This window comes from Borostomias antarcticus (assembly GCF_949987555.1).
Source record: "Borostomias antarcticus genome assembly, chromosome: 2".
In the NCBI taxonomy this organism is placed as follows: domain Eukaryota; kingdom Metazoa; phylum Chordata; class Actinopteri; order Stomiiformes; family Stomiidae; genus Borostomias; species Borostomias antarcticus.
Window position 1 is genome coordinate 26,594,027 of NC_140235.1, and position 25,540 is coordinate 26,619,566.

Sequence of the window (25,540 nt, forward strand, 5' to 3'; positions counted from 1 at the left end):
CTCTTATTAACAATGACGAATAAAAAAAACGTTTAAAAAAGCATGAGAGATGAGAATTGTGGCTGAGTCCCCCACGGTTGCCACGGAGACCAGTCTGTGTGTATGTGTGCACGTGTCTGTTTGAGATAGATGAGTCCTGCCGCCCCTTTTGCATTCCCAATGCTATGGTGCACAGCACCTAGAGAGGGGGGGGGGGAGGGGGGGGACTGGGGGGGGGGGGGGGGGGGGGCGGAGCAGGTTTGGAGGGGGGGGGGGCAGGGACCACCATCACTACGTCACCTCCATGGCCATTGTGTTGTCTGCTAGGCTGTTCAGAGCGGGCTTGTCTTGGTCATGATTATCCCTGGGGGGGGGAGGGGGGGGGAGGGGGGGGGGGGGGGGGAGGGGGACAGAAAACAGGGTCAACCAGCGTAGTATTCCGACACAAAATAAATAAATGACCTAAACGACGCCACACAGTTGGTGACTAAGACATAAAAAGCATGAAGACACTCATCTTGAATCTAAAGTGGGGCTATCCAGAACAGCCTTGTCACCTAAAAGGCTGCTGGTTCAGTTAATGTTAAGGCTCACGTCAAATATGGCCTTTGTCAACAAAGCGGTATGTTTGTGTGAGCCTCTCTCTCTCTCTCGCTCACCTGGAGCCCATGTCTATAGAGGACGTCCCGGTGACCTTGGGCATCTGACAGCTGGTGGCGGCGGCAGCCAGCTTTAAGGCAGACGAGGGCACCGCGTTGAGGGTCCTGGGTATGTGGCGCCCGGTGGGCACGCTCAGACGGATATTGTTCCCGATCAGGACCTGAGTGGCGTTGGCGGCGTGTCCCAGGTGCCCCAGCGGCGTGGCGTGGGCGCCGGCGGCGGGTGCGAGAGCGGCGTTGGCGGGGGGAGGGGTGGCGGTGTTGGTGGAGGCCTGGAGGAAGGTGGGTGGTGCCGACTGGTTGGCGTGGTGTGGGGCGGAGCTGGTGCTGGTGAGGTGCAAGCCCTTGTAGACGCCTGGAGTACGGAGACGACAAACAAGAGCTTAGTCCACATCCTCAACATGGTCAAGTCCACTGACAAACCCTCAGCCGTCCCATGTAATACACATCAACGTTAGTGAGATTTTGTGCTAGTTTGCCTTTTTTCGGAACTTCTCGCAGCGTTTCTTTCGTCTGGATCCCTTCATCCGGGGTCTTTAGAAAGCTCTGGCTCTCTAGCACACTATTATCGCAACCAAACCTGTTAGTTTCATTTGTATTAGCAACCAATCGTGGAAATACAAAGGCGGGTTTGATGCTAACCGTGAAATCTCATTGGCTGTTGTTGATTTCTGAGAACGTGATAGGTTCAGCGCGTCATGTGACACGTTTCCACTTCCTTATATCTAATCAAAACAATTCCGTCTGTAAAGCGTTCTAAACGTAATAAGCAACAACGACAACAGTGTTTGCCCGCAAGGTTGAACAGAAAACAAGAGAAACTAAATGGAAAGGTTTACATTTATGAGATATAAAGTGCCTATTCGTGCAAGTTGTCATTAGCCGGTGCTAGCATGTCCAGTGAGCAGCAGGAAGATGAGGCTAGCGTTAGCATGTCCAGTGAGCAGCAGAGAGATGCGGCGCGTTTGAATGAGCTGACAACTGGGTTGATTTGTCCTAATTGTGCAGGGACTGGTCTTAAAATTAACATAGATCCTCAGAACAGTGGGTTCTGTAGTACTTTGCTCTTAGAGTGCAGTCTTTGTGAGCAATGGCTATCGCAAAAGTGTCTACACATCGACTCGGCTTCATGATACAACTAGGAATGATGTTGCATTTGATGTCAATGTGAGGATGGTCCTCTTAGCGCACGAGTTAGGGATGGGGTATGCAGCTCTCCAAAAGATTAGTAAAGTGTTAGGGATCCCAGGGCTTCATCTGAAAACGTATCAGAAAGATGACAAGAGGGTGACAGGTAGGCTATTGAAACGTGTTCCCTCTCTCTCTCTCTCTCTCTCTCTCTCTAGCCAATATCAGAAGCCTATAGCCTACATATGCACAGTAGTCTCCCTCTCTCTACCTGTGGCATTTCTACATGCATCCATAAACTGACCAAATAAACTGTTTTAATTTCAGTTGCTGAAATAGAGAGAGGTCTGGAGTCCTTGCACAGAAGCAGAGAGCAGATTAGGCAGGCATATGCAGATGTGGACCCAGAGGTAGGTAAGCTGACTGCCAATAAATGCAAAATGTTACAAAATTATTACAGTTATTGAGAATTATTACAATAATTCTCAATAACCAGCGTTCAGTGGACAACATGAAGGCGGCAATATAGGGTAGTCTGCTTCACTGATGACAACCCCATGCGCACCAGGAACATATTGTGGTTTTAGGACAATTTGTGGACTGCAGCTGAGTGGGTTCTACAGACCAGCTGCTTAGAACAGTTTTGTGAACTGCAGCTGAGTGGGTTCTACAAACCAGCTGCCTAGAACAGTTTTGTGGATAGCTAGTGTGGTGCCATCTGAGGAGTGACTCTGTAGACCTATCACGGCGTAGCTTGATGTCTCCTATGGTGTTGCTTTTGACGATGGTTATATCACTTGTTTGTTTGGCAATCTATATTAAGCTTCTATTGGTGTTTACCCTGCATTGTTTACCACATCTTGTCCTGTGTATTTATGAATCAGCTTACTCTTCATGTTCATTCATTCGTTCATTCATTCATTCATGTTTTCTCCATGTAAAACGCTTAAAAAAACACAAAAAGTTAGATAATCTGTTTTCTCATGCATGTCCTCGTCAAATGTGTCTATCTTTGTCCATGATCTGTTTAACAAAATAATACAAGCTTTCTAATAGGGAATGTTCTCTTCCCTACTAACATTGTCTCGTCTCTAGTCTTGTCTTACTAACATCCCACTCGTGGGCTGTACCTTGACGTGGCGAGTGGGCTTCCAACTAAACAGGTCTTGCTTCTCTATACAAAATGTCTACTCCTGGACTATTTTGAATACACAACATGCTGTGTTATTCAGTTTCTATGTGTTTTCAGATGTTGTGTAATGTTGTTACTAATGATGTGATTGGATATTGTGTTTGTAAATACTGGTTTACAATGCAAATGTATGGTTTTTTACAATACAAATTTTCAAAGGCCGTTTTCTCAAAATGAGTTATTTCTCATCTTAGGGACATCAAAACCACCACTTGAGTAGCACCTACATACACCTAACTTCCCAGTTTTGTTCCAATCCATATTCTGAAGGGTTTGGCCAAGGGGGATTTTTTAAATTTAATTCATAGCCTGATTTATATACCAGTTTATCCCTAAAACATGGCGAGAATTGGTCTTTTTATGACTGTTGACAGTATTTTCTGATTTCTGAAGTGAAGAAAAGAGATATCAAAAATCCCCCTGGCCAAAGTTTTAAATAGGGATATGTGAACAAAATGAAGCAAGAATTTTGAATCTGGCTTGAACCAATTTAAAAAAAATTATGTCCCCAAATTATGCAAATTAGCGCATATAATGCCCAATTTGCATATTAATCCATAAGATTTCAGAAAACTTGTAATACAAAAAAGATGCTCCTTAATGTACCTAACAGGGAGTTTGATGGTGAAACCTATTAAGGCTTTTTTTTTTTCCTATTCACCTGGGGTGTCTCCCCTTAAGGACAGTTTTCGGTGGAAGGGGTTCCCTAATCGACCATCTATAGCAGCGACGTCACACATTTTTAATAAAAATTATAATAAAGCTAGACAATGTTTGGTAGTAACAATGTAGTTTAATTTGTGTCTTAAAATGTCCTCTAGACAATTTTGATGAACCGGTTTTCAAATCTGTGTGATGTCGGTTTAAAACTTTCATGATGACGTTGGTATTGATTTGGAGTATCGGGACATTCTTACAAGTAGTGTATGAGAGCAGTATCGGCTCAGATACCATTGTAATTTGAGCTACTTTTGCAAGTTTTGTACAAACAAACAAACAAAGCTCTGGATACTGAATTAAGCTATGAATACCACCCTACCGAACGAATAGTGCAATACTCGAATTACTCGGGTCAGCCCTAAACTAAATCTTGCATATTAAGAAAATTCTTAGTCGAAAGTGCATCTTGTCCCAAGCATGGTCGATAAGAGAACTGCTCTCTCCAGATGGTCAATAAGGAACCCCTTATGCTACATAAGCACTACAGTGAACTCACCTGAACCCGGGAGGACCCCGTTGACTCCACCTCCCAGCACCCCCTCCTCCTTGGACTTGAAGGCCAACAGCTGATCTGTCGTCACTAGGGCAGAGGCAGCAAACTGGGCGCTGGCTTGGTCTAGCGTCTTAACTACAATAACCTGAAAAGAGGACACACACACACACACACCCACCCACCAGGTGAGCAACATTGGACAGCTACAGCACATAGGCAGAGGTTTAAAATACACACACACACACAGTGGTAGGAACTATTCACACACACAGTGGTAGGAACTATTCACAAGTGGGTGTGTTTGTGTGTTGACTGAGGTGTGTGAGGAGGTTAGTACTGACCTGTGTGTTGGGTGTTGTGGTCGTGGTGGTGTCGTTGGCCTGCTGCTGCTGTTGGATCTGCTCCAGCTGCTGTTTCTGCATGAGAGCCAGCTGCTCTTGGTGCTGCTGGTACTGCTCTTCTGTGAACACTGGATGGAAACAAACACACTGGTCAGAGGGATGAACACTGTGGACAGGCGGAGGTTGTCCTGGAGCATGCTTACTAGGTCTTAAGAAGCAACCCCCCACCCCAAACACTTTCACACACCCACACCCACGAAAATCATCGTGGCATGGGTTCAATATCTGCTGGGACAATGTACACAACACATGGAGCCAGAATAAATTAAGAGTTCCGCAATGTTTAAGAGTGCACAACTGGCTACCACCATTTCACTCTATACCGCCAAAGCAGACAACCTGGGCTATGCAAAAAAGCCTGTATTAGACATCACACCAGGGCCTCCCAATAGAAACCTGGTCCTTGGCATGACTTGAGAAACTTTCTATGAGGTCAGAAGTATCACCTTGCTGTACTCACTTGACTCACAATGACTCATGCCATGATTGAGCCATTCTATCTCCCAATCAACCTGGTAAGACTCTCCCTCAAGAGAGCTGGCCTCATCTCAGCCTTGTGGAAACAGTTTAACAGGACACAGCTGCTGCAGGAAATTGCACTAAGCTCGTCAGCCTGGAGCTGGTTCATTACGGATGGCGAAAGGCAGGAATTGAGGGCATGTAGAACACCAATCAAGAGGTGGGTCGATAGAGGGTATGACAAATACTGATGTGATGATGCACGTTTAACTTGTTTACATGTCAACAAAGACATTTGTGAATGTTTTAACGGCTTCCCGGAACATTGCTAGATCCTGGCCACTGGAGTGGACGGATAAAGGCATCGCCATCTTGCGCCCACACCAATACAATACTTGAAGATCAAAGAGGCCAAGACATGTTTCTAGGAGGTAAGAAATCAATCTGAACAGGACACAGAGAGGTGTCTCTACTCATCCACATCACTGAAAAATACACCGGAGAATTATATTCAGTCCAAGTATGTTTTCACTGTCATATGCAAATTCTATTGGTTACTTCTAAAAGATATAATTCACCAGCAGAGTATAACAAGCACTGCTAACAGATGAAGTATAATCATCCTTGTCTACATCACATCACATTATTATTCTAACTCACATTAGCATCAGCTGCAAAAAGTGGATTCCTTATCAAAAACAGTCCTCCAGACATAGTAAGGATTTTCATAGTATTCAAACTAGGGAGTTAGTTGCCAGTTTATTAGGTACATCTGCTTGTTGACTGCTCCTCCTAATCATGTGGCTACAACTAGTGTTGCACTGTATACCGGTACTGAAAAAGTAGTATGGTACTAGAGTTTTGAAAGCAATACTATACAAGCATTTTGAAAAAAATTGTGTTGCGCTAGTGGTGCTTTTGAGAAAACACTGAGTTTCGGCCGCCCACACTAACATGAAGAGCAATAGATGGCAACGGGAGAGAGCGTTTTTTTGTTCAGAAGAGATGGTTGCAGCTTCAGCACCAACACCTCAGCTAATTGACTAAATGCAAATATTTCGGCTTCAAAGTTGACAGAAAAAGGCAAGCCCCAAAACACAGAATAGGCAGCTCTATAGCTCCCTTGGTCGGTTGTTGCAGCTGTTCAGCTAATCCACTAGTCTTGCATGGCCAGACCCATCTCCACACTTAATTTATGCTGTGCCAGCGCTGTATTTCTTTAAACCAATACAATCGTCAGCTGCAAGGTTGTTGATGTTTCACGTAGTATGGATTGAATCTGATTAGGCGAGGAAAATCTTCCGTCACCACTGATTGGGCACTGGGCTGTAATAAACTAATGACCCAAGACCTGTCCGGTGAGTCAAGACCACTAATCCACTAATTAGACGAGGAGAGGAATCAGCCAGATTGAAATGCTTGTAGCCTACTCAGTAGCTCATGGTCGCAGCTATTGTTAATTTGTTTGCGATCCCGTGTACAGTCGTCTACAAGTGGCCTTGATTCCTTTGTACGTTGCCTGACCAATCAGTAGTCTGCAACGTTCGTCATCTTTCAGCTCACTCGGAACCTCGAAGGAGGCTATCCAAAAAAAAAAGTAGGGTCAAGTTGGTACTTTTTAGTGTGGTGGAAACCTGACTTAAGTTGTTGTTCCGACCAAACATCAGAATGGGCAAGACTCGTGATCTAAGAGACTTTGACTGTGGTGTGCTTATTGGTGATGGACGTGGTGATTCTAGCATCTCAGAAACAGCTGCTCTACTGGGATTTTCACAGTCTGTAGAGTTAAGTAACAGTAACATACAGTCTCTAGAGTTCGGAGAATGGTGCCATAAACAAAAAACATCCAGGGGAGCAGTTCTTTGGGAAAAAACACCTTCTTTGAGCTAAGAGAAAGGCCACAAGTGCTCAAACAAAAGCTGTGTACACCAGTGGGGTAGAAGGGCACTTTGTTGAATCCATGCCATGAAGAATTCAGGCTGTTCTGGAGGCAAAGGGGGTCCTACCCGATACTAGATAGGTGTAATTAATAAAGTGGCCATTGAGTGTACCAATCAGCCAAAACATTTAAAACACTGAAGAATACAAGCTGGCGGAAGCAGTGTGATGCTCTGGGCAATGTTCTGCTGTGAAACCTTGGTCTTAGCTTCACATTCACATTCATGTGGATGCTACTTCGACATCTACCACCTACCAAAACATAGCAAAACATTGTTGCAGACTACACCCCATGGCAACTAGGGATGTACTGATTGGGAAATTTTGGCCTGATTCTAGATTTTATAAAAAGATTTAAATAGTCACCTCACTCACAGTACTCAGGCGTATAGACGTGCGCTATAGTTACCGTCACACTATATGGGTTGCACCTGGTGGGTGGGTAATAAACCAAAGAACAGGCTGCTCTGGCAGTTCAGTGATATGCATGTTCCCATTGTTGCAGTCTTTCACAAACCGATGGCTATATTTGCACAAATGTTAATGTGAGCACACTTAAGTGGCAATGGCACCCCTGACCTAGTTGCCATATGTTAAATTAGGCTACAATTAAGACTGTGGCTGTCGTTTTGAAGCCAAATTATATTCAAACATTGGTCCACAAAAAAAAAATAAAAAAAATAAACTGCAAATGGGACTATGCCATCAACTCAAGATAAGCTGGAGCGATACTGGACTCTGAACCACTTATCCCACTGAGCGAAGACCCACTGTAGGCTACCAGCTTGCAAATCGGTACCTCAGTTTCAACTTATCTTTAACATTCAAAGCAATCACCTGATATTATTGAAATTATTAAATCAGTTGTGTAGTGGTCAGCAGAAATGAAACCATTTTGCAGTATCAACACATTTATTTTTTGCCTATAGGCCAGCCTACACCTGGCTGAACGTTTTCAAATCTAGCCTGCATTTTGTTAGGCTTTTTTTTTGCACAATAGGCCTATTATTTAAATGTAATTTTATGTGCACTGTTTATGCATTATTTGTGAGTCAGCAGTGGAAAGCATTGAAAGACTGCTCGAGTCTCCTCACAGAAAAAGACTGCATCATTCTCTCTGAGAGATGGATAGCTGGCGAACATGTGGTTATGTTGCACAATACCTGCTCAGTGTTGCGCAATACGCGCTCCATGTTGCGCAATACCTGCTCCGAAAGGGAGTGAGACCAATATCTCTTTTGATAATTAAGAATGGCGAAAATGCTTAGACGAATAGGCCTCTATTAATCTTATTGCAAGTTACAAACTGGGTTGTAGAGATAAACGGTGCAAGTTTTTGCAATGCGAAATGGTATTGGGATACAACACACCCCCTTCATGTGAACACAGAAGGGATTTTTGCATAATCAAAAAATTGTTGCGGAAAACTCACCACGCGCATCTGTCTTGCGTATCTTTTCACTGCGGCATCGAGATTTTAGGGGTTATTACTTAGTAACCTTTCACACCTACGTTGTTTAGTCTGGACTTTCAGACTGTCCAGTTTGATCCGAACCAAATTGACAGGTGTGAAACCTCCTGGACCACGGTGCGCGGATCAAAGACTTGGTCTTTGGTCCGACCTCAAGAGGTGGTCTTGGCTTGAACCAAGGTTCGCTGCTGCCTAATGTGAAATCAAAGGTTCGCACTTTCAGATCAATTATAGGAAGTGACCAATCAGTGTCAAGTATAGGGAGACGCACCCCCATGCAAGCGATGACGACATAATGTAGGTCTGCCACCAAAAATCCTTTGGTCCGCTGGTGTGAAAGCGCAAGTTATGGAACTAATCAATAAAAAAATAACAAACGTGAAAGCGCCAAACAGGATTCTGGTTCGGACCTTGGTCTAGACCTTTAGGTGTGAAAGCGCCCTTAGTTACATTTTGCACTTAATCCACGGTCCACATGCATGCCAAACGGTGGGGGAATCACAGATCAACTAGGCTATGTTCCATTACAACACCATTAGATAAACTTGATTGCAGACACAGGCCCATATAAAAATAAAAATAAATACGAGTTAGACTAGTTGTATAGTCTGTTACAAAACCACCGTCTAGTCATCAGTGAAAATAGCCGCTGCGCACATCCCTAATACGACTGGGCCTGGCCACTTGACAATCATTGTCTACTGTTGTGCCCTAGAGCCAAACACTTATTCTTATGTCGCTTTGGCTAAAAGCATAGACTAAATGATCATATTGTAAATTGTAAGCCATGAGAATCCAGAAGCAACAAGTTCAGTTGTAAGCCCTGGTCAGGTGGTTTGCGTGCCGCCTGCTGTGTCTCTCCAGCCCCTGCCTGAAGACCCAGCTCCATGTATCAATCCATTTATACCAACACCATCTCTAATTGCCAGGTCAGGAGGCAGGCAGTCATTCCTCCACACAAACCCATAGGATGCTCACTTCAACATGCAGAGGGGGTTTGTGTGGACTGTGACACACACACACTGAAAAATGTAGCTAAATAACACTGTGAGCCATCGTTTTAGGAAACATCTCTCACCTTCTGCACAAACACACACACTATAATCAATGACGCCAGAGAAAGCCCTCATCATTTCAGCATAATTATTTAAGCAGCTAATCTAGCCACCAAGGAGTGGCTGTTGCCATGAGCTTGCTGGCAAGCGTAGGCTAGCAGCCTATTCTAGCAGTGTTCCTGTAAGGTAAGATTACACTGGGTCCTGTGTTTACTTTATAACTAGAATATATAGTTTTTCCAACATACTAGGAATTTGCTTCAGGCATGGTGTATATTCCTAGAAGCTGTTGAAAAACTACATGGCAATAAACAAATTCTGATTATAAAGAAGCACAGGACCGAGTGTAACATTTATATGTTACCTTACTGTGATCGCGCATTTGCAAGCAAGCCGTGGAGGCATACACAATGCCAAATTCAAATACATAACAGTGCTGTTCAATGTAAGGCAAAGGTACAGTAAGTACTCTTATTGTAGACGGTGTTACCGGTAACACCAGCGTTGTCATGGGTTTATTAGTCGGTGGGAAAAAATCCACACCGTGACATCCCTATTTCCCACACACGAGATGCATTCTCAAAAGATCTCACATTTTCAACCATTCATTTAACACTTAAGACTCTGTTGGGAGAGAGCTGTGCCAGAAATTTCTGAGAGAGCCGTTTGTGACGAGGTCAAACAGAAATGCAGAAATGTGTGTAGGTGTATGTGCATGTGTGTAGGCATGGGCCGGGATGAGATTTTGACAGTATGATAACCTTAGACAAAAATACCAGTTTCACAGTATCTCTGGGCATTTTCTTTGCCACTTAACAAAATGTATTTCATTTCTAATATAATATATTATTGCCTTGGAGGGTCGCCCCCCAAAGTGAATGCTAACAATTGCAGACATTAAGATTGCTAATGTTTTTAGCATAAGTCAATGGAGTTTAACGTGGCGAAAATTAGCATACCACTTAACGGACATTTTTGTTGTGAGAGATGAAATGAAAATATTTTCGGTTGCTGTAGCTAGCTACGTGAGTAACCACAGTTTAGTCTGTCTTCTGATGTTAGTAACTGTTACTGTTAACAGTTAACATTATTACTGTAGAGAGATGACCACAGCCCTTAACCCAAGTTACCAGCCCCTTTCCAGAGGCACATTATCGGACACCATCATACCTGTTTGGCATGCAGATGAAAAGAGAAACATCATAGGTGAGCTTGCCAATGTGTCAAAAATAGCTTAACCAGCGATGGCTGGACAAGTATCACACGGGATCACTATATTACAGTGACAGTCCACTATGGAAATGAAGGCCAATTTGAAGGCCAAGTCCCATTGACCCAAGCAGTGTAGGAGTCCCAAAGTGGTAGAGTAGTATTGATAAGAGTATCGATAAAATCCTAACGATACCCATCCCTACTCGTAATGAATTATCCCTTACATGTAGCTGATGGGTGATGGGTTCTACACAAACTCACTGCTGCAGCATGTTTTTGGCGACTGGTAACATTACTCGAGATTCAAAATTCCAACTTTGGGGTTATGGAACGTATACCGTCAGGAGCTTACCGTCGCAACGGAATGTTAGTGATTTTGGAACAGTGACTTTTTCACACTGAGGTATACCGTGAAAGCGATAACTGGCCCATGCCTAAATGTGTTTGACGAAGGAGCTCACCATGTACAGGGGCAGGCGGAGGGCCCGTGCGGTGTTGCGAGGCTCCTGCTGCGCCCAGTGCCTGGGGCTGCCCCGACGCCGTTCGCCCGAATCCCCTAAATCCTCTCCGTGACGTGTCACTTCCACTCAGGGGGTGATGGGATAGCGTCCGCGGTCTAAAGTGCCTCCAGCGGCATGACTTAATGTTCAACAGAATCCGATTGAGGTCCACGTGTGCTGATGATGACGGCGATGAAGAGGAGGAGGAAGGCGGAAGGGTGGTGGTGTTGGTTGGACTCGAGGTATTGTTTGCTGAGGTACTGACTGAGGAGGAGTTGCGTAGTGGCGAGCTTGGTGACGAGGCGAGTGGTTCCGTCTCGGGGTCCGAGTCCAGACTGTGAAAGACGCCGTCCAGGTCCGAGTGGGCTCTGTCCAGCAAGACCCTGCAACGGAACCACAGACACTTGTTAACAGCTGTCACACACAAAAATGCACCACAGAAACATACACACACAGGTTTGCCTTTTGATACATCTTGAGCCTTGGGGTGTCTTTCACCGTGATTAAACGTTGCAGCCGTAATTAAATGTCATCTGGCAAGGAAGCCAACGAGGAAGGGCATGAGAAGTGAATTCTGCACTATCTCCGTGGCCTGATAAGTTGCTTCTGCCCGTGTTGCTTCTGCCCGTGTTGAAAAGAGGGAGTTTATTTCCAGTCTCGGCTAGTGAACCGGTATCTCCGCAGTGACGGTGGCGGAGCCTCATCTAAAAGGTCGGACTTCTTTCACACCGTTGTTCCAGCCTGACTCGTCTGTGGCTACTTCTCCGCAGCACAGCTCAAATCCCCCGCCAAAAAGACTGATACAGAAAAACAGTTCCAGGGAAAACAGTGCAGCCATAACAGCTCTGCGCTGCACAATGTGACCAATGTGAAAAGCACACAGTGATTCTGAGCCGACAGCAGGCGCGGACGTAGAAAGGGCGGGGTCTGGGGTGAACTCACCTGCCCCCTCTGCCCACACGTCGTCGTGCCAGCCCGAGGCAGCGCCGGGGTACGGTCAGGGAGGTGAGGCAGTAGCGGAAGCGCGGGTCGCCTCGCCCGCCCTCCTCCGGGCTCACCCAGGGCCAGTTGCCGCTCTGGTCCAAACGAGACTGGAGGGAGGGAGGGAGAGAGTAGGTGAGAGTGGGAATGGGGATGAAAGTGAGAGAGAGTATGAAAGAAAGGCAGGGGGAGAGAAGGGAGAAGTGAAACGGACAATGGAAACAGAGAGAGAGAGAGAGAGAGAGAGAGAGAATCTCAGTGCATTGATCTCTGGCCACCAGAGCGTAGAAGAGAAACGGCCTCAGCAGACAGACTGGCCACTCGGCCACAGAGGGCTAAAAATAGACTGTGTGTGTGTGTGTGTGTCAGGGGAGGGCACTCACAGCGTAGTACTGACAGCCGGCCTTCCTGCGAAATGCGTAGCAGCCATCTGGGTCATTCTCCTCCTCGGCCTCAGAGGAACCTGAGTGGATCTAAACCCAGGAGTAGGACGGCACGGAGTTAGAGAAACAAACACAAGCTAGTCAGGCCTGGGGTCAAATACCATTTCTAAATACAGTCATGGTGTTAGACTTTGCAATGGTATACAGGTGGATCACAGAAAATTAGTATTTGTGGAAATTTAATTGTTTTCTGTAGTATAATTAATTACACTTTCATATATTATATATTCATTACATATGAATATTTCAAGGCTGATTGCCTCCATGCCACGCTCCACGTTGATGCAGTAATTTGTGCAAAATTAGCCCTGACCAAGTATTGAGTGTATAAATGAACATACTTAACATACTGTATAATCATAAGGATTAAAACAAAAAAGGCTTGAAATATTTCACTTCGTGTAATGGATCTAGAATACATTAAAGTTTCACTTTTTGAATTAAATCATGGAAAATAATGAACTTGCACAATATTCTAATGTTTTGGGATGCACCTGTAGTCAAAGTGCGAAAGCTATTAAATTCTGGGATCGATTTATTTGACCCAGGTGTGTTGACGACTACCGCAACATCGATCATGTGTAAAGGAAGTATTGCTCCGACTAGAGCTATGTGATACTCATGAGCTGTGTTCGGAATCGCTCCCTCGTTCCCTCACTCCCTATTCCCTATATAGGGTTCACCATGTAGTGAACTATCTAGGGAACGGAGAAAATGTAGGGTACATGCACTGTTCCCTGTAAATCAAGGTGAATTGTGGGTAATAAATAGTGGACTATATATGGAACGAAAATTCGGACACTACAAACAAAATAGCTGACGCCCTATATAGTGCACTATATAGTGAATAGAGAGCGATTCCGAACACAGCTCTGGTCTTGGTGGCAGCGCGTGTGTACCTGGGAGAAAGGCTCATCGTCTGAGCTGGGGAAGTCGTACTGGTTTAGGTCCTTGGGGTTGAACACGGAGGGGCCTGAGTGCTGGGGCGCCGACAGCGGCGGGATCTTGGGCTTCTTCTCGTATTTCCTCTTCGTCCGGACAACCTCGGTCTTCTCGGGCTGAGGACGACGACAGAGCGGAAATGGCGTCACACACACGCAGTCAGGGGCCCTGAAGCCTATGGCGACGTGCCCGCTGGTTTGTAGACCCTTTCTCTATACAGCTTTCAGTGTGCGCGTGTGCGCAGAAATAACATTGAGTTCGGGGTAATTGATATGCAGATGGAGGCACGCGCCAGATGCCGGCGCCCAGGCAGATGGTGTGTGTGTGTGTGTGTGTGCGCGCATGCGCTTGTCCCCCCACAAAGGCCCCCCCGCCCCCCTCACTGATTGAACACACTTCACCACTGTTGGGGGCTAGTGAACTCCTATTCAGACCTCAACCCCTGTGGGGACACAGACAGAGGGTGTTGGGAGTGAAGGAGGCAGGAGGAGGGGTGGGTCGAATCAAAGGAATGAGCGCTGGTGGGGAGGGAGGGAGGAGTGGGTAGGTGGTGTTACGCCAATAGATGCCAGGATGGAAACAATAGTGCGAGTCAAGCAGCTGGCTGAACAGGGGACAAAGGACAGGGGACCCCGGGGGACGGAGGTAAAGAAGAGGAGGGTGAGAAAAAAAGAGGTAATACGGCTAATGGAGACGTATCCAAAGGGGCAAGCTGAGGAGGAGGGACTGCCAAGGGGGTCCACGGTCCGGTCCACCCCGCCCTCACCTTGGTCTTGTAGTCCTTCAGGTCTATGTGGTCCTGGTGGCGGTACTGGTTGCTGCTGGACAGGGGGATGAGGGGGATGGTGTAGACAGGCTTGACCAGGGCCCGCTGGGCCAGGGCCTCGGCCATCACCTCGCTGCCAAAGTCCGGCATGACGTTCCTGGCGGGGAGAGGGGGAGAGAGAGGGAGGATAATCCGTTTAAAAGACAAATCGAGAGACTTGATACGCAAACAGTGGAGAAAGCTAGCGTATTCCGTACAGACCACCTGGGTCTGTCGGCCGAGGCCCAGCAAGCACAGGGGTACTGTCAGGACTAGAATGAGCCCGGTCTCTGCCGGTTTAAAAAATCCCTGCGGAGCGCTACACAGACAAGCCTCTGATAACAGGAGGGGAAATTGAAATGTCACTACAAATCAAAAGCGCGTCAAGGAGAAGGAAGGGGGGGGGGGGGTTTCCAATTTAAGCTGACGGTGACAGGCTACTTTGAGACGAAAGACGTTTCATTCAGATGTCATGTTCAGATAGATGGCGAGAGCCGCAGCCGAAGGTACGTGGAAATACCGCTGGAGCTCAATGCTGTCAAAAAGAAAACAGGCCTGCGGGCCTAGTAAACAGCACTAGCTTGGAGAGGGCAGCGGAGGAAGGGTCGGCGAGCTCGTTTCGTTCGACCTTCCCAGCCAAACGAGGGGGGAGGGGCTTGAATTGATAATGCATGCAGCGCTGAGATACAGAGTGATGCTACCAATTAACATGTGCAGCCGAGCCTAACGCCGTTAAAGATACATGGCGTCTGCGGCAGCCTCGCACAGCTAGCTGGCCTCTTAATGAACGAGATCTCCTTGGCTTTACGAGGTTGACAAATATCCAAGGCCTCATCAACCAGACAGGTGGGCCATGCCACAAGGACCTTGGTGCCATCAGCATCAATAACCGTAGCCCGCAGGCCTTCAGAAGAAGCACTTCGGGGAAAAAATGGGTTTTAAAAACACAATAGATCCATTTCTAGACAACATGCAGAGAGCTTCTCCAAACTGGCCTCACCTCTTCTCCACGATCTCCAGTGTGAGGTGCAGCAGCTCTCTCTTGCTCTTCTCCCTCCTCTTGATCATCTCCAGGATGGTGACGGCTCGACTGAGGTCCCTCCTCAACTTCAGCATCTTCTCGTAGGATGCCTCGTCGTTCTTGCGGTTCTGCAAACACCACGTGAAGAGACGCACGTGAATAGTGTTTCACTTAACGCTCTGAAAACACACCTTCTTCAACCGATATGCACACTGACCCATCACAATCGCAAACAAGCACGCACGCGCACCCCTGACCACGATACCCAGAGAGACTGACCTTCCGGGTCTGCATCTTCTCTGTCCGCCGGCGGAAGGCCACATAGGGGTCACTGGTGCTGGAGCCGTCCCTCTTCTCCTGCTTCACGGTGGGGTGGAGGGAGCCACTCTTGCAGCCTTTCCTCTTGCGGCTCCAGTAGTCGTACACCTCCTTGATCAGCTCGTCGTCCTCCTTCAGCAGGAGCTTGGCCTCCTGGAGGCTCACCGCCTGAGGGCCGGTGGAACAGGGAGAGTTGGCAAAAGGAGAGATATGAGGCCCCTGCGCTCGACACACAGTCACGGCTCTTTTCTGTCCGGGCCCCGCAGTGGTGGAATGAACTGCCCACTGACATCAGGACAGCAGAGCCGCTGCCCCATCTTTCGGCTGCAGGCTGAAAAACTCACCTCTTCAACAAGTACTACCAGGATCCTCCCTCTTAAGCACCTATTGCATTTTTATTTTCTACTCTTTGGCCTTAGCACTAGATTATGCTCTTAGTCACTTGTTTAGAAAGGAGATGTACTTGCGAGTTCTGGCAGGCAGTAGTACAACACTTACTTCCTACGTTAACGCAATTATCGTCAATTGCTTCGGATAAAAGCGTCCGCGAAACGGCTAGCGTGGAATGTAATGTTCCTTGCCTGCTGGCCGCTGCCTTTCTCCAGACGGTCGATCATCTCCTCAAACTGCAGTGGGGTGATCTCCATCTTCTTCTTCAGCTTATTCACAAACGCCTCGTCCTCCGAATCCAGGTCGTAGTCCGGCTGCTCTGTATCCAAACTGAAAGCTGTGATGAGAGGAGAGAGAGTGAGAGAGAGAGGGGGGTGAGCGGCACTGAAGGGAAGCAGAAGGCGAGCCAGGTCAGAGGGCGGGCATACCTCCGGCCACAGGAAAACACTGGGGTCAAGGTTCGCAGTGGCATTGCATTGAGAACTTCAATGGAATGCGTTTATAAAAGAGTGATTTTCACCGACCGTTTTATTCACTCAAATGGTACGTAACAGAGAGAACCAAATCCTGCCTGCGAAGTGTCAACTAAAGAGGGCTAGGCCCTTGGCATCATTGACTTCTAACAGATGGATGAAGTGATCAAGACCGAGGTTGATTTATCTGGAATATTCTCTCATGTCAATTTTCTCTGATGCATATACTCAAATTGCAAACAAGCTGCTGAACCTCATTAAGTCCCCAGTTGCTTTTACATGGCTGACACATGGCTACTTGGAGCCTTCACACACACTCTCACCGCTGGGCTGCCATGCCAGGACAAAGGCTATATGGCTAAGCTTTGTTTCCACATCTGTCCTCTATATCCCCTTTCTAGAGATGGAGCACACAGACTAGATGCACACAGGGTTCTGTGAGGGGAAATGGGTCTGTGTGATGATCCCTGGGGGGGGGGGTTACACACACCCAGAAAGTGTGGTCCACTCTCCTCCCATCAGTCTGTGGGTTGGACTTTGCCTATGCCCCCCTTCACACACACACACACACACAGACACAGACACACACCTCCCAGTGCTGGAGTGCTCAAATGCTTTCAGACAGCGGGACACCTCTGGTATCATGCAGCTGCTATTAGAGGTAGCCCTGCGGGCTGCCACAATCCCGAGCATGCAGCCGCACTCCCAGACGTTCACTAAACAGCACCACTGAAGAGCGCCACCTGACAGCCCAGACCCAGACAAAATAAAAAACAAAAATAAAACATTGACGAGACAAGCATGACTGACTGACTGACTGCAGACCGCAGACCACACACACACACACACACACACACACACACACACACACACACACACACACACACACACACACACACACACACACACACACACTAGTGAAATTAAGAGTAGCCGTTGCTCACGCTGTATGTGAATGAGCTGCTTTGGCATCTTGAAGTCCCCGGGGTAGAGGGACTCGTAGTAGGCGATGTTGCTCTCCGCCTCGGGGACGGGGATGACCATGCTGTCCCTCTTCTCCCCGTACACCTGCTGCGCTGAGATGGCCCGCTGGAGGTGGTGCTCCTGTAGAGGGGGGGGGGGGGGAGGAAATGACGTGACCACGTTCTGTTCCCTCAAAGCGCAATACGGGTAGCGCGCACAGCAAAACGCGCTCTCCGTCAATCTATCAAAAGGAAATGGTGAGAGGGTTTGGGTTTGATGTGACACGAAGCCACCGGCGGTCATGACCATTTTCAGACTGCTTGTGGTAAATGGTAGTCTCTCCACGAACATGCTAAAGTTCCCTCTATCTACACTCAATTCCTGCTTTATTAGATACACCTGCTAGCTGATGAAAATAGCCTGCTTCTCCAAACAGCCAATCGTGTGGCTGCAACTCAATATATAAAGCATGTAGACATGGTGATGAGGTTTAGTTATTTTTTAGATTGAGCAAGATGCGTAATCTCAGCGACTTTGACCGTGGTATGATTGTTGGTGCCAAGACGTGCCATTTCTAGCATCGTAGAAACAGCTGGCCTCTTTGGATTTTCACGAGTTTACAGAGAATGGAACAAAACAGAACAAAAAACATCCATTGAGTGGATCTGTGGGCAAAAACACCTTGTTGCGAGAGGTCAGATGAGACCGGTCAGACTCAATCAAGCTAACAGGAAGGCCACAAATACTGAAATAACAGCCATTTACAACAGTGGTGTATGTGCAGAAGGCTACCTTGTTGAATCAATGGCATGAATAATTCAGGCCAAGGCAAAAAGGGTACTAGTACTAAATGGGTGTACCAGTGTCCACTGCAATGAGTATATCTTCAGTCACTGTTGTGACTATAAAGCACATAGAAGCTTAGCTACAAGGCCTATATAGCCCAGTCACAGCCAGTCTGGTCAAGTGTGGTCCCACTGGTGAGAATATGGGGCAGGCAGGCATCTGGCAGCCATGCACAGCATTTCAGCCCGTGGTAGTAAAACAGTTTCATCCCCCCTGTCACTCAGGGCTGTTATGGTAACAGAGAGACAAGGAGAGTCAGAGAAGGGGAGGGGCTGGTCAAATGCCTGCTACTGACTTCACTCAGTCATATGTTCCCTACATCCTTATTCCCTGTTTGTATTTACGGTGGCAATTTAGAAATAGGGAGTCCCCTTCCCTTCCAGGCCCCCTGATGGGGTGAGGAGTCAGGGCCCACCAGGTCATGATGCTGAAGACATTCTGGAAGGGGCTGTTTGAGATGTTTAGCAAATGATTTGGTCTATTTGTTTTGCATCATGCACTCTCTCTGACGCAGCCCAAAAAAAAAATGCTTGCACACAACACATTGGTTGTGGCAGATTCTATTAATTCCATCACAGGCGGGCCTGGCATGCATAGACACGTCGCAAATTGTGTCCAGTGCGCCCATATACACTGCTCTGGATTATGTTCTGACCTCATACAACTTTTATCAAGGGAGGTGAACACACGTGTCTGTTTGTTACGAGCTGTCATGGACTGTCATTCACGTCTCGTTCTCCAAAAACATGGAAGCGACCCGTCTGCTCTGTCTCCCCCTTGCAAGTGTTCGCTGCAAGTGCACCTCTTTTCCAGGCCCATCCCCAACTGTCTTTACCAAAGAGAAAGTCAACAAAATGGAGGATGAGAAACTAGTCACGTGACTCCTTTGTGCCTTCTGATGCAATTCTAAGCAAAACAAGATTATATAACACGGCTAATGAATCAAATATTGAGCCAATACGCACTTATAATTATATAAGTAGTAGAATGGCGATGCAATGTGCGACATTCATCGTATTCTACCGTGTGGACGAAAAACAGACATGGCGTCCATTTTGCGCAAGCTTGCGCAGGAAAGATAGGGGCGCCCACATAATGTGAAAATATATCTACATTCGTGTGTTCGTTTTGCAACAATAAAACATACCGATTCCTCCTCTTTTTCCATCCCCGTTGGCATTTGCGGCACTGCCCGGTTGATAGAGGCATATTCGTGCAGGTCGGGCAAGTCCTCGCAGCGGAAGACGGGTAGAGGCTTGGTAGCGTCCAGCGCCCGTGCCCGAAACGACAATTTACTCATTTTTATAATACAAGATCCAGCATAAATCTATCCGATCTCCTAAGAATAGCAAGAGTTCTGTTTCGAGTTCTCATGGATGAATCTGTAACGTTCTCTAGGAGTCAACCGTTCGATTGGCTTGCTGTATAGATCTATTGCAGTGCGCACAGAGCCGGGCAGGCCCGGGTCTTGGTCGCTCTCTGTCGGTCTCTTTTTTCCTCGGCTCCGCTCTCCCTCCCTGGTTCAATACGCCATGGCCAACATGGCGGACATTACAAACTCTTGCAGCTCTCCGATCGTTCCTGGCGGCCCAACCCCCGATCACACAACAACCATTCCCACACAGGTTCGCGCGCGTGCGCAGAGCCCGGGAGGGGGGGAGGGGGGCGATGGGCGAGAATTCGATGGAGGTGTGTAGCGTACCTCATACACTGGGATGACAGTGCGTGGATGAAGTATCAAAATAATTCCAAGGAGACTCCCAAGCAGAAGTGAAATCGTAAGAAGTGACAGGCACGTGAGACAGAAAAACCTCTTAACAACTAGTGAGGCAATAAGCATAAGGCACCCACTGAACAAAATCACAGTAAAACGGCACAATGTCACCATTTAAATAAATGCAATACAAACTTTCATTGGCTTGCAAACTTGACGTGGGATGCATGTCAAAATGTAATAGCCAAACAGTTAACATTCAGCCTTGATTGATTAAATATGGTCAAAGTATTCTGATATACTGATTATAGTAAATATTATGCACAACAAAAAGAGACTATTGTGTAATGAAGTTTGTGCAATCAATGTCATTAGTGTGAGTTCACTGCTGTGGCAGAACTAATTTGTATAATAGCTTACAATACGGTAAAAAGCAAATTCTTACACTAAAGAAAAGCTACGGATCAAGTGGCCTTCTGCCTACTATTTATCGGTGAATGCCGCCCTCTTGTGTTCTGTTGAATAGTGAACTGCATTATGCTCATAAGAGTTTGGTTGATTTTGACAGACAGACAAACGTGTGAACCAATCAACTTTTCACTGTTCGTCAACATGACGAACACAGCCACACCCAAAACATGGGAGTAATTGCTTAAATATTACCTTTACCAATTTCAAATTTCAGACACAAAGTCCAAAAGGTAATGAGAGATGAATATGCATCTAGCATGGCTAGCCAGGCAGCTGTAGTACTAGAGATCATACAATAAATAGTGGTTGTGGGTGCCAAGCTTAGAATCAGGATGAGTCATTCAAAGCTTGAGTCATCAAAGCCTAGTTTAACCGAGATGAATTGGTTGAATACCAATAAATCCACCAATAAATAAATACTGCCTACCTGGGTGCACCATCGATTGCTGGCTTTTTGGGACATCTGGTATTTAATGCGATTTCTATGTGGAGTATCCACATGTGGTTTCTATTCCAGTGCATCTGGTGTAAAAAATAAAATACACATTTTGGTATTTAAATGCGTCTTGGTGGTCTACAACCTATGGACAGTTTTTTCAGGCAAAATGTTCATGAATGTTGATGTGGATGGAAATACCCTTTCACTTCTACAACTTTGTGGTTCAATAGCTATGGTATCTTCTTCAGAGTGCGCTTCCACCGCACAGCAAGTAGAGGTGAGTCGAATTGCTACTTTTTTCGGATCACCACCTTTGAGGTTCCGAGCGAGTTGGAGCGAGCCAAAAGGTGACGTGAAAACACCACAGACTACTGATTAGTCTGGGAAATGGCAACGGAAACTCAGCCACTGTACACGGGAACTTGGGGGGGGGGGGGGGGGAGACACACACACATACGGGTTGAAATTCACACAGGTCTTAGTTCTAATTTAAGATATAGTTTGTCTTTCAACTTGGGTTAAATGAGGGGAGGAGTGCCCATTTCACTTCAAAAGCAACAGTAGAGTTGTAATGCCTCAGAGAGCAGTGCCAGCAGCATGCTGTAGAGGTAACGCTACATTGGGGATTTATTGTAACAACACCTGCAGCTTTCACTCAAGCTGACAGCTACTCATGTGAAATGGTTGAAATGTTCTTTCCTGGGAAAGAGGCTGTGCCAATGGTAAAATAGAGAAATGTAAAAACTCTTTATCATAGTAAATGTTATGATAACATCGCCGAACATGTCATACTTATACCAATTTCTCACTGTTTCGCTCATTGTGTTCAAAAGAGCAAAACCAAAAATGTGGTTCTGGAGCTCCCAATGACGTTGACGTGGGGGGTGTGGTGCCTATCTGCAGTGGAAACCGAAGTGAACCCCCCCCCCCCGGCCAAAAGCGAGTAGAGTCAAGTTGAATCAAGTTGACCCGGTACTATTTAGTGGAAAAACAGCCTTAGATTAGGGAAACAGAAGCTGACCTGTATTTATGATGGTAAGGACTCCTGCCATGAGGTGATCCATCACGAGTGAGTGATCCAAACGATGACAGCATACTCCATTATGATTATCCATTGGGTAAAGATAAGACAGATCTTGAACCTTGAAATAAAGATGACTCTGTACCTGGGCTGTGAAGTTCTTGAAAACAAAGAAAATGCACTGAATGATTAACGCAGACAAACACAACGAGGTATAGCTTCCATGTAGATTACAAGTGTTGATTGGGTGTCCTGTGAGTAGAAAGGCTACTACTACACATACAGCTCCACAGGCGATGTAGCCAATGATCAGAGTATGATGGTCTGTGGACAAGGAGGCACTTTATGATAAGACCTGATGACATATCAAGAGGATACAGTGAGGATCCTAACTGTATCCCAACCAATATTTTGAGGAGGCTTTGATGTAAGGCATCACAACAATAGTTGAGACCATCCTGATCTCCTGAGGTCACATTCTCTCCCATTTGGGTTACAGATAGATAAGATACTTTAAAGTTTCAGCAGCAGAAAAGTACAGCAGCAGTGGGGGGAAAAGCTACAGCAGAATAAAGAATACACAGAGAATATACATAACAGATTAAATTACATTACCAGAAAAATACAGTATGCATAAATACAAAATATATACATACATATATACAGTCTGTATAAATATGTATAATGATACTCAAACATACACACATACACACACACATACTAGGGTTGCAAATTTCAAGGAATTTCATTAATCGATAACTGTTAACCTTAACAAACAAGTCGATTAATTGATAAGAACGTCCCGCGCTGGACTGCGCTTTGCTCGCTTCACTTTTTTTGTCTTCTTCCGCTGTGTCGTTGAAATTTACCGGCATCCCAATTAGCCTTAAATCATGATTACATTTCACGCAACATGAAAAAAGTTTATTTTAACGTTTCGATCAAGTAGATCTTCATCAGCTTCACTTGATCGAAACGTTAAAATAAACTCCTGGGAATAGTCCTTCATATTACTTCCAGTGTGCGGACGCTACTTTTTTCATTTAGGCTACTGTTTGCTGGTTTGTCCTGCACCTGGCCCACCTAGTGGATGTGCAAGCTTTTTTCTCTTTCTATACATTTCACGCAACTCCCGTTGAAAACGTTCCCCCAAAAAAGTTCTGTTCCATTAAGCATGTAATCGAGTAACCAAATCTTACTTGAGAAAATTCTTATCGGCAATTAATCGATAGTCGATTAACATCCCTAACACATACACATACACACACACTCAGGAACACTCAGGCACTGTTATAGAGTGCGATGTGTGTGTGAGACAGGTTGTCCAGGATGGACTTCGGTTTGTCCCTCATCCTCCTCTCCACCACGGCCTCCAGGCTGTCCAGTTGTTGCCCCCAAACAGAGCTGGCCTACCTTACTAGCTTGTTCAGTTTGTTTGTCTCCCCAGAGCTAGTGCTGCCTCCCCAGCAGGCAACAGCAAAGAACAGTGTGCTGGCTACCATGGATTGGTAGAACACCCGCAGCAGCTTGCTACACACATCAAATGACCTGAGCCTCCTAAGGAAGAACTTCTGCTTTCCTCAGTGTTGTCAGTCCAGTCCAGTTTGTTGTTCAGGCGCATTCCCAGGAACTTGTACGAGTCCACCATCTCAATTTCCTCCCCCTGAATGGTAATAGGGGTTGGGGGTCTCTTATTCCTTCTTGAAGTTCACCGTCAGCTCCTTGGTTTTGCTGATGTTGAGTTGGTGCTGGTTCTCCTCTGACCATCTGATGAATCGCTCAACCACATCCCTGTACTTCTCTACGTCTTCAATAATGTAGCATATAGCTTAATGTTTGTGCTCGATTCCAGTTGTATGTGACCAATCGGCCGCCTCTCTCCTCAAAAATCATAACATCGCTACAGGCGTTTGGTGTTGATGCTGCACAGTATCAGAACTGGTGGGCATAACTTCAAGAACAGCAAATAACTGAATTAAAATGTTTTTGCTCTTCACTCGACTGGGTTTGGAAGACCATGGGTTTATCCAATCGCCGAAACCCAGCAATGCCTCTAGCACAAGCCTTTTACATGGGAGAGTTTCCAGACTGATTATCCCAGAAGAGAAACAGAATTTGCGCTCACGAGATCAGGATGGTCTCGCCAGTTAATCGCAAATATAGACATAGCAACAATACCCTCTATACTCTCTACCAGTGGACAAAATAGCGCCATCTAGCCACCCCTACTTCAGTGATGTTGCTGTTAGGCAAGTTGAGACTTGAGTCAACTTTTGATAAGAGAGGCGCATGATATGTGTCTATCATTTGTGTTGGACAGCCAGTTACCCCACAGAGAGCAAGCAAACAATTAATTTGAGAAAATAATACAGCAGGATCGAAATGGAACGTTAAGCATAGTGATCAAGACGAGGGAAGGAGAAAACAGGAGTGCACTAGAAAACAACGTAGCTAGCTTGTCTACTACACTCAACCCCTATCTGGGCTGATCTAAGTGATCTTACATCAGAGTAGCTAGCTAGACAGGCTACTATTCTAAGACAATTCACCTAAAATCTGCATAAACAAATCAAGGGCACAAGCCACAACAATATGATCGACTGAAGGTGGCGTGACTGCTGGCAGACTCACTGACATTCAAAACGTTAACGTTAGGTAACGTTAAAAGAAAACTCGGATATAACGTCAGCAAATTAACATTAAGTTAACTTTAAAGATACAGAGAAAATAAATAGCTAGTGCTAGCTGCTAGTACGTTAACACTAACAAAGGATTGAGTGCTGTAATTAGCTAGCTAGCAGGATGGGTACGACTAAACGTTAAGTTCATTCGAGGAAAAACAAACAATTAAGTTAGTTAGCTCCTCAAACAAATGCACAACCTTACATTCGTTTCATTAGCTAGCAAGCGACAGCTATCAATTCACTAACGTTAGCCAACTAAAGCCAATTATTCTACAGCTAACGTTAACTAACGTAGCTAAAAGACAATTATTGTTTGGCATTTAGCAGGCTACTAATCAATCCCGAAAGAGTTTATACATCCAGACAGATGGCATCACACTAAAGGCGATAATTTCGTGATGGCCAAACTAATTAGCATAATGATTTACTTTACTTTGGCTGCTCATTTGGGTTGCTAGGACATTCCAGCATACTGCCCCTGCGCCATAACGGCGTTAGCGAGCTAGCTTATCTAACGTTAGCTAACTTAGCTCAGCCATATCATAAAGCTATAGCACCAGCTAACTAAGGGATGCAACAAACTAACTACAAACTTTTGAACACTTGGATGACGACGATATTTCATTCAACACTGCCTGGCCAAAACAATATAAAAAGAGACAAAACTGACAGACATGGAATTTACCTTTTAAATCGCCAGGGAGGAGGAGGATGACAGTTCTGGTCGTCATGCTAGCTGGCTACCTACCTAGGGTAGCTAACTCTTTAGCTAGTTGTGCTAGCAACTAGCTAGCGACCGATCATCAAATACTATAGGCAATA

The 25,540-nt window shown here is 46.0% G+C and overlaps 1 protein-coding gene across 2 annotated transcripts; it reads right to left on the bottom strand.

Moving 5' to 3' along the window:
- Positions 1-241: 241 nt before the first annotated feature.
- Positions 242-25,540, bottom strand: epc1a (enhancer of polycomb homolog 1 a). Of its 2 annotated transcripts, XM_084450782.1 has the most exons (15): positions 25,404-25,540; positions 22,035-22,194; positions 17,525-17,684; positions 16,299-16,444; positions 15,679-15,885; positions 15,379-15,527; positions 14,340-14,496; positions 13,531-13,689; positions 12,572-12,661; positions 12,150-12,298; positions 11,169-11,590; positions 4,513-4,640; positions 4,175-4,316; positions 639-993; positions 242-343 (listed from the first exon to the last, which is right to left on the bottom strand). In XM_084450782.1, exons 3-15 carry the CDS (start codon positions 17,622-17,624, stop codon positions 271-273), a joined length of 2,277 nt encoding a protein of 758 aa, XP_084306908.1. In that variant the 5' UTR covers positions 17,625-17,684; positions 22,035-22,194; positions 25,404-25,540; the 3' UTR covers positions 242-270. The 2 variants fall into 2 exon arrangements, with proteins under 2 accessions (XP_084306908.1, XP_084306907.1); XM_084450781.1 differs by lacking the exons at positions 22,035-22,194; positions 25,404-25,540 and adding an exon at positions 19,537-19,767.

Excerpts from the sequence above, each read along its gene's own strand:
- epc1a (XM_084450781.1), bottom strand. The coding sequence starts at position 19,689 with ATGAGTAAATTGTCGTTTCGGGCACGGGCGCTGGACGCTACCAAGCCT. Across the intron at positions 16,445-17,524 it reads GCAGCTCATTCACATACAGC|CTTTCAGTTTGGATACAGAG; the intron begins GTGAGCAACGGC and ends CTCTCATCACAG. Across the intron at positions 4,641-11,168 it reads TCCGCCTGCCCCTGTACATG|TGTTCACAGAAGAGCAGTAC; the intron begins GTGAGCTCCTTC and ends GTTTCCATCCAG.